General features: G+C 34.3%; 1 protein-coding gene and 1 pseudogene across 2 annotated transcripts; both read left to right on the top strand.

Moving 5' to 3' along the window:
- The first annotated feature begins 785 nt into the window (after positions 1-785).
- LOC147507073 (L10-interacting MYB domain-containing protein-like) lies at positions 786-1,305 on the top strand. The gene is made up of 2 exons (XM_086599647.1): positions 786-1,172; positions 1,264-1,305. Exons 1-2 carry the CDS (start codon positions 786-788, stop codon positions 1,303-1,305), a joined length of 429 nt encoding a protein of 142 aa, XP_086455773.1.
- A 12,414-nt stretch (positions 1,306-13,719) lies between these two features.
- On the top strand, positions 13,720-15,427 carry LOC147507072 (uncharacterized; annotated as a pseudogene). The gene is made up of 2 exons (XR_015217536.1): positions 13,720-13,894; positions 14,954-15,427. The product of XR_015217536.1 is annotated as an uncharacterized LOC147507072 (transcript).
- The last annotated feature ends 4,321 nt before the right edge of the window (positions 15,428-19,748 follow it).

Raw genomic sequence — 19,748 nt, 5'->3', positions numbered from 1 at the left:
CATTCCGAGGTTTGTGGATATGGTTATGGTGTTCGGAAGTTAGCACGTCAGAATTTTCTGACTACAGAAATCAGGATCTGTGCCTGTTTTCGAACCACGTTTTCACATAGTTAGATTCAGATTCAAACTCTCGCCAAAACATGAAAGAGTGAGTTTTCTGAGTCTTCTTTCCAACCCAATTGGACTCAACGCATTCCGAGGTCTGTAGAGACAGCTATGATGTCGGGAAGTTTGGTTGACAGAAAACAGTGCGTCAGAATTCCGTTTTTGCGCACTGTGTTCGAGTCCAGTTTTCATACAGTTAGAGTGAGAGTTAGTATTTTTGTAAAACATGAAAGAGTAATTTCTGAGAGTCTTCTTTTCAACGCAAAAAGCCTTGTAGCGTTTGGATACCTGTGGAAAGAGTTGTGTCATTTGGAAGATAGTCCGTCAGAAATCTAGTTTTGTTGCATTTTGAAGCAAAGTATTTTCCTATAGGAGTTATAGGCAAGTATTACCTAGATTCATAACCTATGGTGTATTTTGAAATGGTAACTGTTAGTATAACATCAGTGAGATTGTTCCCATGGATGAAACTATCAGTATCTTAAACCGTCCACCTTTATATGCAAAGACTCGAAAAGTCTTGTGTGTGTTTGAAACAGGGATCATTCATGGTCAGAGATTGAGTCCAGCCACATCATCCATTTCTGACCATTTCATGAATTAGTCTTTTCTATGTCTTTTTTTATTTTACTAGTGCATTACTTTAAATTCATTTAAATAGCTAATGAGTGACATTAGGCATGGGTCCTCGGAAGGAAAAATTAACTCCAAGAGTTAAGAAAGAGAAAAAAGCAACTCAGGAAGTCGTTGAGAAATCTGCTCCAAATCTTAGGTTAAAGACTGATGATATGTGGAAAAAATGTTTCATCGAAATGTGCTTGGACGAGGTTAATAATAAAGGCTTTAGTGGAACTTCGTTAAAATCAGAGTCATGGACTAAGATTAATGAAAAAATGAGCAAGAATTACAATGTCCAATACACACAAAGGCAACTCAAGAACCAATGGGATTACCTTCGAAAGCAATATGCGGCATGGAGGTTACTATCAAAACGGACGGGACATGGAGTCGATTTTGTTGGAGGTGTCTTTGAATTCCCGGATGAAGTTTGGGACGACTTAATTGAGGTAGAAACCCACATTTTTTTGTTCATACAAGTTATATAAGCGTATGCATATTATTTTATTTGTTTAATTTGATTTTTTTTTATATAAACAGAAATATCCGTTGATTGGGTCAATTCGGGCATGCTCCGCTTGATGAATAGGGAGTTGTTAGAATCCTTGTTTGAGCCCACCCTAGCTTCGGCGATGAAATGTTTAATCACAAGCATCCAATTCCAATGACGAATCCCCCCAATGATGATGTTGCAAAGGTTCAGAATATTGAAAGTGATGGAGATGAGGATAACCAGATTCATGGAGCTGATTACTTCCCTAATGTCACAATTTGTGGGGACTATAATCCTTACACATCACAGGATGTACCCATGGATGACACACAATATAATCCTTCTCATGATATCCCATCTGATAATGAAGAATCTCCTACATATGTACAGAATACTCCAGTAGATGAACCACCTAACCAAAGACAAGTTCCGACTACGTCACGAGCAAAGAGTGATGCAAGTAGCTCGCAGCAAAAACGTAAGAGAGATTCGATTGAGCCAGCAGATCCTCTTGTTAAGAGTATTGGGGAGTTTGTGGAGATGGTGAAGGCTGAAACCATGGGAGACAAGAAGCTTGTGGATGAAGGTGATGCTTGTGAGTGCAAGAGTTATATGTTTTGGGTTTGCTAGATGATTCTCTTTATCTTAACTCCTTGGAAGCTCTTTCCCTCCACGCTTCTCATAACAAGAAACTTCAATCTTCAAGAAAAATAGGCTTAAGATCCAATTCCCGAAGAATATTACTTCTAGGATGACATAATCTTTGCAGCGTTAATTATTTGGATGACTATCGTATTTTACATTTTGTTGACTTGGATTATTGTCATATTATGGTTATTATGACTCAACATTTATGAGTATTTTGTTGACTTGATTACTTATGGTTGCTATAAACTTGTTACTTTGAGGTTAATATTTAATTTGATTGATTGATTGATTGATTTATTATTATTATTTTAATTCAGGGAAAATGACACAACGACAATGGTTATTAGTGTATTTAATCATAATATTCACATGGCTTTCGACAAAGCGTAAAAGCGTATAAAAGCGTAAGATATGTATATCTGCAACTTATCGGGAAAAATGTATGTACAAGAGCTTCTACATGGAACTTCCACACATATGTTTAACATGCTAAGGTTGAAGAAGCCTGCCTTCATTATGCTATGTGATCACTTTCGGCAAAGGCAGTGGCTTCATGATAGTAAACATATTGATGTAGAGGAAAAAATAGCTATGTTTTTAATGACTATTGGTCACAATAAGCGAAATCGATCAATAGTGGATCGATTTCAACATTCAACACAAACCATTAGTAAGTGTTTTCATGAGGTGCTAGTGGCAATGCTCCATTTCTCAAAGGAGATGATAATTGATCCGCCATTTGACGGGGTTATTCATAAAGGTGGATCTCGTTACCAACGCCGTCTTAAGAGAGGACCATTTAAAGGAGCAATTGGAGCTTTGGATGGTACATTAGTAGATGCACACATTCTACTTGATAAGCAAATTCCCTTTAGAGGAAGAGGAGGTAAGGATTGTTTCCAAAATGTTCTTAGTGTGTGTGATTTTGATATGAAATTTACTTATGTGATGGCTGGATGGGAAGGGATTGCACATGATGCTCGTGTATTAAATGAGACATTAAGGTGGCCTGAAAAAAACGGATTTCCATTGCCTCCTGAAGGTACGTATCAAAACAACCTCACTGATCAAATATATATTTTTGGTTTACATATTTATGTGTCTCATTATTGTAGGTATGTATTACTTGTGTGATGCTGCATACACACATACTAGGGGCTTTATGTGTCCTTATAGGAATGCTAGGTACTGGTTGGCAGATTTTAATCGCGGTGGTCGTCCTAAAAACAAAGAAGAGAAATTTAATCAGGCACATTCTTCGCTAAGAAATGTAATTGAGAGAACATTTGGTGTCTTGAAAGCAAGATTCAAGATATTGAAGAAGATGGCTCCATATAGTTTTCGCACACAAGTTCAAATTGTTGTAGCATGCATGGCAATACACAATTTTCTCCGTTCTGTGGCCATTGATGATGATGATCGATTGTTCAAGCGATATGAAAAAGAAAATGTGACTATTCCAGTGAGGTCTTCAATTAACTCTGACAGACCAGAAGCACCACCAAGTATAAATCACACATTTGGACCTGAGGCACATGAGTACATGATCAACTTGCGTGATCAAATTGCGGAACAATTGTTTAATGGACATATATGATCAAGTTTACAAGAGCCGAACTTTGGAGTTACTTGTAATGTCATTTAACTTGGTATGCAAATTTTATAGATGACCTTATGGTTATTGAACTATTATTTATGTTTATATTTTTAGTATTTTTTTTTATCTCATATTACTATATGAGTCTTTTAGGCGTCAAAATGTTGAATAAACAAAGGAAATTATGTCAAATCCATTTTTAACTCTTTGGTTTTACAAGTAATCAAGTTAGTGTTCAAAATAGATTGTAAGGGTAAAATGTCTAAATGATTTATATTCAAAGATTCGTGTCGTCAGTCATTCGACAGAAAAAACAAACATGTTTTTCTGAATTCAAAGATTCAAAGATTCAAGATTCGGAAGGTGGGTCATTCAAAGATTCAAAGATTCGTAATTCGGAGGCTAAAAAACAAACAACCCCTAAGTAAGAAAAATTCATAAGCTCAATATAATTCTATGGAAAAATACCCATGGGATTAATTTCCTGAACTAGGTGAAAGAGTCTAGGAGAAAGGAACTAGGATAAATTATAGGAATTAATTTGTACATGCTTCAGTGGAATGGAGTGTGGAATGTATGAAGTAACCCTACGATCCTATGCTGCTTAAAGAGGCTATAAGTTTAGCCGCGTTAATATTGAAGAAAGGAGAAACAGTTTCGCACCAAAAGAGAAATATGAAACGAATAAGAAGACGAAGAAGAACTACTTGGCAAGAGTATGTTTCTTCCGATAGTATAGCCGCTGTAACAATGGAGAAAAGTAAAAAAGGCTTTGGACCAACAAGTGAGTGACCTGAAATAACCAAGACCAACAATTTGGCAAGAACATGACGAAGAAGAAAGGAGAAGTTAGCTTGATTTGCCTTGTGATATTATGATCTTGATCTTCTCCAAACCTGATGTAGTTCAAATTATATCTTATGTTCAGTTTGTCTGACCAAAGAGCCTCAATTTTCGGTCTTTACTTTTTCCAAGCGTATACAGAAATGGTTTTGCAAAACTTCTCGTATAGCTTGTTTGAAGAAGGGATAGTTTTGCAAACCTAGTCTATGGGTAACAACAACCACAACCTATGTCTATGGAGACAACAACCACTCCTATCAAGCAATGAACAAAGCAAACTAGCAAAACAAACCACAACACAAGATATATGTGGTTAGGCTTAATTTGTGCCTACATCCATAAATAATCAATCCTTTAATAAGTATGAGGAAAGAATATTACAATCACTCCTCAAGTCTCTCACTCTTATTAGATCTCTCTTTCTCTTTACAATATATGTATATTTGTAAATGTTTACTCTCAATTTTGGTTTGCCTCTCAAAATTGGGTTTCTCTCTCTTTTTCTTTCAACCCTAAACAATGTTGTTTATACAGTATACAAAGTTTCATGGTTAATATCGGCAAATCTTTAGAAGAGACATTATTCTAGCATCAAACGCCAAATTTTCAATAATTTGGTGTTTTTTCATCTTCAGGAGAGACACATGTTGGTAAAAACACAAAAACAAACACCAAATCGGTGAAAATTTGGTGTTTACTTTGGTACTGTATCAAATCTCTCTCGCGGCTTTGATAAACCATTAGGTTTTGCGAACACCACATGGGCTTTGGTGTTAGTTTGGGCCTCTATCTCGTAGTGTTTCGAACACCAAATTTTGATGTGTCGTGGTTTACTGAAAACTACGTGGGCTTGGGCTTGGTCTCTTGCGCGGTTTTGCGAAAGCCGCGCGTGGTTTGGTGTCGAATATTTGATATTTCTCCTGAAGTTGTTTGGTATTTGGTTTGGTTTAAATATTTAGTGTTTTTTTGGTATCTCTCCTAAAGATGCTCTCACACTCTCATGGTGAGAGATAAAGCCCAACATAAAACCCAACAATTTTAACACCTGTTAGGGATATACCATTGTTCCAAAAATCGGTCTAGGCGGTCTCTAAGCGCTAGGGCGGTACCCAATTGACTCGCTTAGGCCCAAATCGTTTAAAAAATCAGTGGACCGACTAGGGCGGTCCAATCAAGATTATTATTTTTTTAATGACTAAATGTCGAAAATTAAAAGCTCATGTAGACTTAAGATTTGAATAAGTTTAAAAGACCAAAGTATAATGTAAATTATATGCCACTATAACAAAGAATATGTTTTTATATGAAGTCAATATTTTTCAACTATTATGCATTTTTGTAATAAGTATATTTGTTTTGTTTGTGTTTATTTTTTAGAGTTATGGTATATGATTTTCTTCATTTCTTGTAGTATAGGTGTATATTGCTATATATATTAAGAAAAAAAACCGCCTAGACGCCAGACACTCTCCCACCTCCCCGATTACTGCCTAGCAGTTTTTAAAACACTGGGATATGCAGTTCATTGAGTTCACGAAATTTACTAATCAATTTACCTTGGTGGCTAAAAGGACTGTTATGCTGGTGGATTTGCATGTTCATATTGTTATGCGCGGACTGGGCTATGATATTCGATTACTATGTTATACTACCTTTAATTTGGGAGGATGACAAGCCATGACTTATTTAATTTTATCACTCTTTTAATTCACCAAGTAATTTTTCTTTCAAAATAAAGTCATAAACAGTAATTAACAACCGAGTGATTTTTTGCTCCCAGTCTTCGTGCCTCCAAGAGCTCCAAGCGAATTACCAGCCCCACACGTATCACCAGTTCCACAAAAAAAAAAGGATAAATTAAAATTCTCAAAAATTTCAATTTTACTGATTTGTCTCTCTTAAAAAAACAAAAACAAAAGCAAAATACGGCAATGGAATACAAAAAAGAATTGGAACAAAAAGATAAAAAGGTCGAACCTCTTCATCTTTTTCCCAGGCATATTTTCCAGTTCTCTTCTCCAATCCAAAAATGAACACTTCTCTCTCATAAAAAATACTTCTTATTTAGGTGTAACAGACATATACCCAAAGTTTGTCAGAGTTTAAAGTTAGTATTTGAATGAGAAACAATGATCCTACTATGTTGCAAATTTCTTATAGAATTTATAGTAAACAATAGCGTCATTTTTCAAAAAGTTCGGTTAGTTGTTCCTTAGTTGCTTGATATAGTAACAATGCATATTTGATTATTAAAGATGATGTAGGATCAACCAAACCCAACTCTTAATGAATACACGTACGTTTGTGATACATGTGTGGCTATTAATTCGCTTGGAGCCCTTGGAGGCAAGAACGCTATGAGCAAAAAATCACTCATTAACAACCTCCTTGGAGCAGAAGCCATGGATTAAAGTGGCATGGAATAATGGTCAGGTGATGCATTGCTTTCGAGTTTCGATTAAACACATAAATAGTAACTCCTGCCTAGTAGGGGTGGAATTCGAGCTAATCGAGCTGAGTTTCACTAAGCTCGGCTCAACTCGTTTATTTAAACGAGCTTTAATATAGGCTCAAGCTTGGCTCATATATTATATGAACGAGTCCGAGCTGAGCTTAAATGAGCCGAGCCTGAGCCAAGCCCGAGTAGCTCGGCTATCCTTAGATATATATTATAGCTATACCCTTTTGGCTCTATTTTTTGAGCCTTCACAGAGTCTCCAATATTTGCTAAACACTTCGACTAATTCCAAAAAAAATATGAGATATGATTTTTAAAGAAAAATCTGACAAATAAGGAATTGACACTAAGGAAAATCAGACAAATAAAAGATTGACAGCTTCTTTGTTGGACATTTATTATCTTTTTCTTAGATCAGTTTAGCTTCTAGGTTTATGACTCATTGTTTAGTCTTAGTATGGAACAGAATTACCAATATATTATAGCTATACTCTCTTGGCTCTATTTTTTGAGCTTTCACAGAGTCTCCAATATTTGCTAAACATTCCAAAAAAAATATGAGATTTTTAAAGAAAAATCTGACAAATAAGGAATTGACACTAAGGAAAATCATACAAATAAGAGATTGACAACTTCTTTGTTGGACATTTATTATCTTTTTCTTAGATCAGTTTAGCTTCTAGGTTTATGACTCATTGTTTGGTCTTAGTATGGAACAGAATTACCAAGACATTGATACAGCAACAAAATTTAGTACATGTCCATGAACGCTACAATATGGGTTGTATAAGAAATTTGTATTTTGTGTTAGCTTTATCTTACAGTTTTTATAGGCTCATCTTGGGCCCAAGCTAGATGTATAGATGGGTTGCTATTGAGTTGACTCCAAATCTAACCCATCACACGGAAGTTTTAACCATCCACCTGAGTTTCATCTCAGCTTTGGATGTAATTTGAGTTAAAAGCCAAAATAAAGCTCGATTTCATCCAACATAGTATGAAGCACATGAATATAACACTTAAACACAAGTTGGTAACTTGATATAGATCGAGAGAAATCAATAACAAAATCCGTCAGCCCAAAACAACCAAGTGATGAAACCTATGTACATAAATTATGCAAGCTTTGAGGGCTTCAACTACTTAGTGGATGGTTATACTTAATACTTAATAGATATATATTATAGTTATACCCTCTTGGCTCTATTTTTTAGAGCCTTCACAAAGACTCTAATATTTTCACAACACTTAAACTAATTACAAAATTTAGGAAAAATCTTGCGTCTCAAACTAGAAAGGAAAGCTTCTCCCTATTACCAAGTTCTCTTTAACCTCACCAAAATAAGTCAATATACTTCCATCATTATTCTCCGTATTACCAAGTTCTCTTAAACCTCACCAAGAGGATTCAATATACTTCCATCATTATTCAATACCGAAAAAGTAAAAAAAAAAAACAAAATTTAGCAAGTTTGGTTAAGATATCAGATCAGATCGTATACAGCTCGAGCTTCTTCATGTGTTTGTGTTTTCGGAGAACTTGATAGATGGTGACTATGATTATTGTTTGTAATTGCAAATTTTGGATGGTTACCTTCTTCTCCGACGTTGCGACACTTCAAATCAAACTATGCTTATGGGAGTAGTAGAGTAACTTCCGCTTCTTACGTGCTTTAAAGTTACAAATTATTAAAAGAGATAGTGGAACCTGAAATTGTAAATGTGGTGCTAACTCTTAACATGTTTTGATGATTCTGGCTGATAGTTTATACATCAATCTCAATTTTTATTCAATGTCATTTTTTGCCAACAACTTTCAATCAACTTGCTTAGAGAGTTGATGCTTAATCACAATTTGGATCGTTACGTATTCTTGAACTATTTTATTAAATGGATAGTTGGATGCATTATAGACCAGTTAGGTAATTATGTAAAATATGTAAAGTACTTAGCAGTAAATAATCACTAGAGAAAAAAAACATTGTGGTAGTAAACACTCTCAAAACATATATGTAGGTTTATGTTTTAGGAAATTGGTCTACAAGGGACACGCATACCACAAATGAGATGTAGGACCAAAAGAAATATAGGCTATGTATAAGTGTATAGGTAGGATTTGTTAGACGCTAACAGGTGACTAATTCTCAATTTCTATTTTCATATGCACTACTATATCTATAGTGTAGACTCCATATAGTTCAGTTTAATAGGAAATGGAACGAGGCAAAAAGAAAAAGGAAATCAGTTGACTTGAGGCGAGTTTTAAGTATGGGGTAAGATGTATGTTGTATACTTATATTAAACTTTTAAACATGATGTAGGTGAATGAAAAATCCAGCAAAATCAGGATAACACAAAGAAGAAGTTATTACTACTTATTTCGTTCACAGGGGATTCATTAAGAAAGATGTCACGGTTGCTAAGACTAGCAACAGAGTAAATCTCAATGCAAAGTTGCTTGAGAAGGAGGGACACGAAGCAATTTTTATCTACATGCACTGTGTTACTATATATTGCGCATTCAAAAAGCCAAAATGAAATTGGGATTTCCCTTGCTTTAGAGTTGACTCTACTATTTTACCGTACCAATATTTGAGTTGCATTCTAACGTAAACTCATGAACCATGTACTCTGTCTCAATTGGTCTAGATTTTACCAAGAGCATTCAAAATTCACCATTGCTATTTGATGGATTTATTATCTACTTTGAGAAAAGATTCAACTATGTATATTGTAAGAATTATCCCTTTTAACCATTAAATAAAAAATATCTAATGCAGTCAATTCTTAGTTATATTCACAACAATCAATTACAATTGTTTTTTTAAAATAAATGCAGTTAGAATTCTCTGATGATCCCACACAGTGAATCATGTATATATAGCAAACCTCAAAGAATAATTAACGTAAAATCGGAAACTGAATGCAAATGCATCGAACTAACCTCAAAGAATAATTAGCGGAAAATCAGAAAGTGGATGCAAATGCATTGAACTAACCACAATGAATAATTAACTAGAAATTGAAAATTAAAAACTGGATGCAAATGAATTGAACTAACCTCAAAGAATAATTAATGAGAAATCGAAAACTAGATGCAACTGCATTGAACTAACCACAAATAATAATTAATAGAAAATTAGAAACTGGATGCAAATGAATCAAACTAATCTCAAAGAATAATTAACGGAAAATCAGAAACTCAATACAACAACATTGAACTAACCTCAAAGAATAATTAACAGAAAATCAGAAACTGGATGCGAATGTATTAAACTAGCCTAAAAGAATAATAAATCGAAAATCGAAAACTGGATGCAATTGCATGCAAATGCATTGAACTAGCCTCAATTCTCTTAAAAAATAATTAACATGAAATCGAAAACAGTTTGCAATTGCATTATTGAACTATTCTGAAATAATAATTAACAAGAAATCGGAAGTTGTATGCAACTGCATTAAACTAACCTCAAATTATAATTAACGGGAAATCAGAAACTGGATGCAACATCAAACTAACCTAAAAAATAATTAGCAACAAATCGGAAACTTGAATAAACTACAATGAACTAACCTCAAAGAATAATTAACGGAAAATTGAAAACTAGACTGATGCAACTGCATCGAACTAACTTCAAAGAATAATTAACGTGAAATCGAAAACAGTATGCAAATGTAATGAATTAACCTCAATGAATAATTAATGGGAAATCGAAAACATTATGCAAATGCATTGAACCAACCTCAAAGAATAATTAATGGGAAATCAGAAACTGCATAGAACTAACCTTAAAGAATAATTAACAGTAAATCAGAATTTGGACACAAATGCATTGAATCAACCTCAAAGAATAATGAACGAAAAATCGGAAACTAGATGCTAATGCATTGAACTAGCCTAAAAAAATATTTAATGGGAAATCGGAAACTGAATGCAAATGCTTTGAACTAACCTAAAAAAATAATTAACATAAAATAAAAAACTGGATGCAACTGCATGGAAGTAACCTCAGAGAATAATTAACAAGAAATCGGAAACTAGATGTAAATGCATCGAACTAACTTCAAAAAATGATTAACGTGAAATCAGAAACTTAACCTCGGAGAATAATTAACGAGAAATAAAAAACTAAATACAAATGTATCGAACTAACCTCAAAGAATTATTAATTGGAAAATTAGAAACTGGAGGCAAATGCATTGAACTAACCTTTAAAAAAAATGACGGGAAATCGGAAATCGGATGCAACTACATTGAAGTAACCCCATAGAATAATTAATGAAAAATCAGAAATTGGATGCAAATGCGTTGAACTAACCTCAAAGAATCAGAAACTTGATGCAAATGCATCGAACTAACCTCAAAGAATAATTAATGGAAAATTAGCAATTTGAGGCAAATGCATTTAACTAATCTCAAATAATAATTAACAAGAAATCGGAAATGGGATGTAAATGCAAATGCATTGAACTAACCTCAAAGAATAATAAATGGAAAATCAGAAACTTGATACAAATGCATTAAACTAACCTCAAAGAATAATTAACGAGAAATTTGAAACTGGATGCAAATGCATGCATTGATCTAATCTCAAAGAATAATTAATGGGAGATCGAAAACTAAATGCAACTACATTGAACTGAGCTCAAAGAAGAACTAACGGGAAATCGAAAATTGGATGCAAATGTATTGAATTAATATAAAGAATAATTAAAAGGAAATCGGCACCGGGATGCAAAAACATTGAACTAGCCTCAGAAAATAATTATCAGGAAATCGGAAACTAGATGCAACTACATTGAACTAAGCTCAAAAAAATAATTAACGGAAAATAGGACACCAGATGCAAATGCATGAAACTAACCTCAATGAATAATTAACGAGAAATCGGAAACTAGATGCAACAACATTAAGCTATCCTCAAAGACTAATTAATGGGAAATAAAAAATTAGATACAAATGCATTGAACTAAAGTCAAAGACTAATTAACGGAAAATCGGAAACTAGATGCAAATGCATTGAAGTAACCTTAAAAAATAGTTAACAGAAAATCGGTAACTAGACGCAACTGTATAAAAATAACCTCAACGAATAGTTAATAGGAAATTGAAAACTGAATGCAACTGCATTGAACTAACCTTAAAAAATAATTAACGAGAAATCGTAGGCCTCAAAGAATAATTAACGAGAAATGGGAAACTAGATGCAACTGCATTAAACTAGCCTAAAAAAATAATTAACTGGAGAAATCGGAAACCGGATGCAACTGCATTGAACTAATCTCATAAAATAATTAATGAAAAATCAGAAACTGGATGCAAATGCATTGAAACTAATCTCAAAGAATAATTAACAGAAAATCGGAAACTATAACTAATCTCAAAGAATAATTAATTGGGAAATCAAAAACTAGATGCAAATGCATCAAACTAACTTCAAATAATAATTAACGGAAAATCGGAAACTGGATCTAAATGCATTGAATAACTATTCTTAAAGAATAATTAACTAACAGGAAATCAAAAACTTGATAATCTTTGATGACCCTATATAATGTATCATATATAATTACTTTTATGTCATGTTTGCAAGGACATTACATAATGATCAATTAAAGTTGGTATTACACACCACTTTTGGATAATTAATATGATATCAAAAACTAACTGTATGCAAATACATTAAACTAACCTCAAATAATAATTCACGGGAATTCAAAAATTGTATGAAATTGCATTGAAATAACCTAAAAAATATTCAATGGCAAATCGAAAACTGGATGCAAATACATTAAACTAACCTCAAAGAATAATTAACGGGAAATTGAAAACTAGATGCAACTGCATTGAACTAAACTCAAATAATAATTAACGGTAAATTTGAAACTATATGCAAATGCATCGAACTAGCCTCAAAACATAATTGTATTATATGTAGTGAGAATGTCTCGACAAATATAGTTTTGCAATTAAAGTGGTGTTTATCATCTCTCTTTTTGTATAATGGGAATGTCTTTCTATTCAATATCTTTTTGGCTTTATGTGGGCATTCTCAAACTGTGGGGTTTTTATTCAAGTTGCAAAAAATTTAGATGAGTGATCAATATAATATTCATATCTCATTGCTTTGCATAATATTAATATTTTTTAGAATAATTTAATATAATGGCACCCGTTCGTAGGACGGGTTAGAAAGCTAGTTTTACACTATAAGAGCATTTGCAATGCAGGTGATAGTTTCCCCCCCCCTCTATCACCGCCACCTCATCACTTATTCACCCCCTTTTCACCAATCCGGTGAAAAACAAGTGAAGTTTGCATAATCAAAGGTGATAAAAAAATATCTCGGGCCGGGATGTTGGATTCCGTCCCTGGATGTAAAAATCGAAAAAAACTCACGACTAATGAAACATCCCGGCCTGAAATTTAAAAAACCGAAAAAAGTCGAAAAATCATGCGAGGACGAATCTAACATCCCGTCCCGGAAAAAAAACCCATTTTTTTTTAAAAACAACACCACCGAGGCGGAATCCAACATCCCGTCCGAAGTTAACAAGTCGATGAAAAACTTCGGTGGAAGGTTTCACCTTGTTTTGAACCGGGGAAAATTATCACCTTCATTATCACCCTGCATTGCACAGCAGTTTTGGACCCAAGTAGGTGATAGTTTTCACTACCCCCCCTCTATCACCTGCATTGCAAATGCTCTAATGATGGTATTTGAGCTTATTGAGCCGAGCTTCACCCTGCTCATTTATTAAGCGAGCTATAATATGGGCTCAAGCTTGGCTCATTTAGTTAAATGAACGAGCTTGAGCCAAGCTTAAACGAGCCAAGCCCGAGCTACTCGGCTCAAATTCCACCCCTACTACCTAGTTGGACAAAGGTTGCCTACAAATGATCTAGCCATATTACATACGTCTCAGATGGTCTCAAATTTCAGAGCCATTACTGTGACTCACCGTTGCAGCGTTGCTTACTTTTAGTTCTAGTTTGACTGCCATTTAAGTTGGTCCCACACTCCCACTACACGTTAGAGTGGCACTGAAGTCAAATGAAGAAAAATTCTTTTACTCAATTCTTCATTCATGGCGGAGAAATCACAACCAGAGAATATACATTCTTCTTTAGGTAATGTTACATGCCTTTCCATTTCATATTCTTATTTTTTTTTTGGTTGGCAAGCCTGTTTTAAAAGAGATCAATAACTCTTTGATGCTGGCGGGGTTCGAGCCCCAGACCTCTAGTATCATCACTCAAAGGTTTTACCGACTTTGCTAGTCGGCACCTGCATTTTATATTCTTATCGCTCTGCTTAAGATATCAATTGTACGTAGAATGTTTTTTTTTTTTTTTTTTGCTCACTTTATAATTTGGAAGCAATTTTTCCTCATGGGCATGTAGTAGTTTCCTATCTATTTGTACAAAAACATCTAAAGTTTATATCTTTACTTATTTTAGTTCATGGGGTTCGCATGAAAATGCAATTACTGGATAGAACTCATAATAGTGGTTGTAAGGGGTTACATAGTAAACTGGAGGAGGTTTGGATGTGGTCATACCATGGTATAATCTAACTTCAAAGTCATGGTGTGAAGGATTAATTTGATTTAACATATGTAGTCTGGTAGTGGTATGAAGGTTGTGATTGAATTTGCAAACAAAATATAACATTATGGTGAATTTGGTAGTAGAACAACCTACCAGTGTCCTCTGACTACTTTTTCAAACTTCAGTTTTGCGCATATAGTTTTGCTAAATTTGGTATATAACAAGCACAGCAATATTTTTCATGGAACGCTTATGATTGTATTTGGTTATGATTTTTTTGGGAGGATAATATTTTTCTTTTTTTTTTTTTTATGAAGATTTCGTGTCTAGAATTGGAACCATTGATTGAATCTCTGATCTAGTTGGTTAAGGTTGAAGATTTTAAAACTTTTGGCAGAGGTTGTTAATAGAAGCGTTGATAATTACTGAAAATGTTGTGATGTCCTACTTACGCATGATGATTCCATTATTATGAGAGCATTGCATTCCACCTCCTCTACACACAAAATTTTAAAAAATTAAAATTAATAAGTTAGATATCAATCAATTTTGCGAAGGACTTCCTTCAGTCTGGCGTATTCTTCTTTGCTTACTCATTTTGAAAGGAGAGATTTTTCACTATATGGTTTATATTTTCAGAAAAAGATGTGAAAGCACCAGACCATCACAAAGAAACTCATGGAAAGAATGATGACATTGATGAGAAGACCCCAGTTGATGAAGTAAAGGCTCCAGGTGTGTTTCAACGGGCTAAGGAAGAGATCCAGGCCCTTGTTGAGGCTATTCATCCAAAAAAAGATTCGGAAAGCTAAGTGATGATTCTTCATTAAAGAGGGATTGCAGCTTCTTTGCTTCATTAGATTGAGGTTTGAGAAAACGTATTCCAAAAGAGGTCTGTTTCCTCAGAATCATCTGTTTGATGGGTTTTCATTTTGAAACAAAATTAAATTGTTTCTTCTTCAGCTTATTCCAAAACTTAATATAATCTGACAAGTCTATCATATGTATTGATTTTGAACGGTGTGTTTCATATGTGGAATGTGAGCAAATTTTAAATTGTTATGTGATAAGAATTGTATCTGACAACTAATGAATATGTTCTCTTTTCTTGTTGCCCTCTATATAAAGTTTGGGAATGTTTCATAATAAATTTTTGAGTTTGCCTTTCGGTATAGGGTTGGCTCTCAATCTATCTTGTTGTAGGCGCATGGAGATCGGGTTCAGGATCCACAATTGTAGTCCTTAGTCAAATGCTGACATAGTAAAAGTTAAGCACTTAGTTAAATTTAGCTTAATTTGTGGTCCCTCATATAAAGATTGATACGTCTGTAGCATCTGATGTTAACAGCTTATGAGAAGCGCACTTTAGTTAGAGTAGATTTTTGAAGCAGAGCATGAGAAATTGCTGAAGTGGGATGGTGTTGGTTAGGAAGGAGCTGCGCCTAGGATAAGGACTATTGGTTCTATAACTAAGTTCAAAGTCAGTGTCAAATCTGGCGAATGTCAGTGGGTTGTTGGCAGCTTTTAACGGTTTAACCTAGGTTACATGGACACGCTATATTTTGAAAAAAATCCGTGTCGGATATGTATCCAACTGTCCGTGTCGGACACATATTCATGTAATTTATCTCAAATTTTGATATTTTGCCGTGTCCGACAATTCATATCCGTGTCCGATACGGCGTGTCAATGTAACCTAGGGTTTAACCTACTAAAGTTGTCTTAGCTGTAGCGTATTAAGGGCTGCAAATAATCTAGTTTGTTTAGGGCTGTTGAGTTGTTTACTGAATTCAAAATAATGAAATTAGCATTAGATAATGAATTATTGAGTTCTAAACTTCTAAATGCAAGTAACCTACTGTGCGTAGGGCTATTGAGCTTACACCATAGTTAGCTTTGCTATTTAATAAGACAGACTGTGATGTCGTTACAGATCATAATATTAAAAAGTTAAAACATTAGTCCATGACATTATATTATTATACTAAGTGCATCTTTTAATGAAAATGATTGTGATGTCTATGTTCAAGAAAGTAGACTAGAAAAACAGGTTTAGGGAGCTTAAATTTTTGCTATTTCAGGATTCAGGATTTTTCTTTTTTTTTGTGTGTTTGCGTAAACTCAGAAGGTTTATACTGCAATTTTTTGGTGGCTAGGTAGCTGTTCATTTTGGTAGTAACATAGACTTTAGGCCCTAGATTCCAAGGATTGTGAATTTTTCTAGGTTATTGCAGGCATGCAGCTAGTGCATAGCTTCTTCCTGTAGGGGAATGTATTGCAAATTGGTAAATTCCATGAGCCCTAAATTTAAGATGGTAAGTTTTAGGAAGACTGCATTGATTTGCTATTTGTATGCCGAACTCAGACATAGATTTGAGCTTTCTAGAAAGAGGGTTGAAAGCACACATACATACGCCAGCCCATGATGTGAACCTGCAAAGATACCAAACCTTATGAAAATCCAGATCAAGTACTCCGAGGAATAATGTAGTAAGAAGCCTAAGATGTATGTGCTCTAGGAGATGCATACATCTAATATGTAGAAGAAAAACACAGAAGGCTCTATAGGAGCATGAGGCAGAACCTTAGTCCTCCTATGGGCAGACTGCATACATATCATAAGATGACCTCACAGAACAAATTTGTTGAAGCATATGAATCATCTGCATAGATATCATCTATGAGCGCACTCGCGATAATGAAAATTTTGCAGTAGATGTTCTTAGACTTGGCATGATTAGTTGATTACTTTGCACTGCCTTTCTCTTCTAGGTAATCTGTTCATGGCTTCACTCGATTTTAGATTTTGTCATTATATTTCAGTAGCAACAAAGATGCAGGATCCTTTGCATAAACCCTTTTTTTTTTTTGCTAACCGGGTGTCCGGGCCAACTTACTCACACCTCGACTAATCCCGGGCTCTAGTTGGAAATTCCACCGGGTACTGCCTCGCCAGTGGCCTTGAGAGGAATCGAACTAGACTCGCCAGTGGCCTTGAGGATCCTTTGCATAAACCCCTTAGTAAGAAGATAGAAGATAGGTTTTCAACTGAGAGAAGTTCAATTTTTATGTTAGAAGCAGTATTTTGAAGTGGATATTGAAGTGATCATCGAGTGCCAAACAAACGTGGAAATGGGAAATGCTGCGGTAAGTTACTGAGACAAGTATGGACAATGGTGTTAAGTGATTCACGTAGTTGCGTGTGCAGGAGAAATATGGTCTTCAACAAAATTCGATCTACTGAGTTTCAAGTCAACTCACAGTGAGTGATCACATTAGGAAAAGCCGAAGAAGGCATTTACCTATGACTGCTAATATTATATTGAGTGAAATGTAAATATCTATTAGATGCCAAGGTCACTCGGTTATCGCTGAAAATTATTTAGTAGGCATTCTGTACTGCGTCCAATAGCTCGTTAAGCATGGTTAAGTATTCGGCATTTTGCGGTTACATTATTTTCTTATTCTACTACATTTATTAAGTATGTTATCTCTTAATTTCTGTGTCTATCTTGCTTGTCGTTCTGCCTCACAGTCACATTCGACATAAAAATGATCACGAGTGAAGGCAAGTATTCTTCTGTTGGAATTTTTGGTGTAAATTGTGTATATACATGTGTTAGTGAAATGGGTGTTATAGAGGAGAGAGTTTGATGTGAAGTTAAAGAAAATCTGTTTTGTGTATTTAACATGTATTACCCGTCTTTAGTCTTTACTATCCTCATTAGTTTTTTTCTTACTAAAACTCCGAGAATATATTTGACCCTTTTCTACCACACATGAATTTTATCTTGCACTTCCAAAAGCTTTTAGTATAGCAGTGAAGATTATTAAAGCTAGGATCAAGTAAATTAACAAAACATTGTCGTCATTGATTGATGATTTGAGTTTTATACATAGAAAGAAAAACAATGTGAATAAAAGGAAGAAGATGAGTGGAATTTTATTTGACTCATTTGGCATTGAGATTCGTACACTCTATCTTACGGCTCTTGAAAAGTGCGCTCTAATTGTGAGAGCGATCTATCTCTCCTTATCATTTGCCTTCAAAAAAACAATTGGAGAGTAAGCCTAGTTCTTTAGATTTTGTTTTTCAATAGACAAATACTAAGAGTATCTTTAATGTTAAGACCAATTGACCAAACACCAAATTATTGAAAATTTCGTAAAAACCATATTAAGTGGTGAGACCAAATTAAAAAAAAAAAAAACCAAACACCAAATCGGCTCTTATTTGGTATTTGGTTTGATGCTGTAATGTTGACTTTATAACAATGTGGGTTTTGGGCTAAACTGTATGACGCGGTGTTTTTTTTAGACTAAACTGTGGACTTTCTGGCGTGGTGTTTCGAAACCTGCATTGGCTATTCTGATACAGTTTATCCAAAACAGTGTAGTTTGATGTCGAATCTTTGATGTCTAGGCTGAAGATATTTGTTGTTTGTTTAGTTTGGTAAAAATATTTTATGTTTTTGAGGTCTCACTATTAGAGCATTCCTAATGCAAACAACAACTTGCTACTTCTACATAGGCGCCACATACATATGACTATTTTCTCTCACTTTCTTTGATAAGCTACTAACGGTTGTCCAATGTAAATGTGACTTTAAAATTCAGACGGAATATTTTATTTCGTCTGAATTCAAAAAACAAAAAAACTCGCAGGACAGAGTAAAATATCCTATAAAAAAAAAAAAAATGCAAGACGGAATAAAATGTTTTGTCCGAAAATCATAAGTCAACAACTATCTCAGTAGCAAGTGCTATCCTTATTATAATTAGTAAAAATCTATTCTTATTGTCATTTTTATATTGAGTGACAAATTGCTATTTCCCTTTAAAACTGTTCTTAAATATGCTCTCAGCAGGCCAAATCAATATAGGAGGAACAAATTTTCTTATCTGAAACCAAATCCAAAAGAAGGTTCTTATATAAAAAAAAAAAAAAAAAAAAAAAAAAATAAGGAAGGCTCTATTTAAGGGATGCTTTTGAATTTTGATGGGTCTGCTCAGACATTTAATGAAGGAGTACAAAAGAAAGACAGGAACACTTGCTTGGACAGTTGGACCCATGTACCTGTTAATGGAGTGTGGGACTGATTCAGCTTTATGACGTCTATCTTCTTACTTTGGCGGCCCATCCTACACATTTATTTACGTGTTCTTGACTTCTTGTAAAGGAATGTTTAGAGCAACTCTCTTCAGAATTGTGCTGTGCAACCTGGCATAGACTACATGGAGTTATAGACTAGCCCATCAAATTTAGACATTGCTTTTAAACAGGCCTTAAAATATCCCTTATCCCTTATCACTTATCATCAGTAATCTGAATCTGAAAAATAAAAATAACAAAAGACAAAAAGAATACCATTTTTTCTTTGGAAAATCTTTCAGAAAGTTCAGACCCGAAGAAAGAGTGATGCCTTGATAACTT

The sequence above is a fragment of the Coptis chinensis genome, chromosome 3 (genome assembly GCF_015680905.1).
Source record: "Coptis chinensis isolate HL-2020 chromosome 3, ASM1568090v1, whole genome shotgun sequence".
NCBI classification, from domain to species: Eukaryota; Viridiplantae; Streptophyta; class Magnoliopsida; order Ranunculales; family Ranunculaceae; genus Coptis; species Coptis chinensis.
This window is presented reverse-complemented; position numbering and strand designations above follow the sequence as displayed.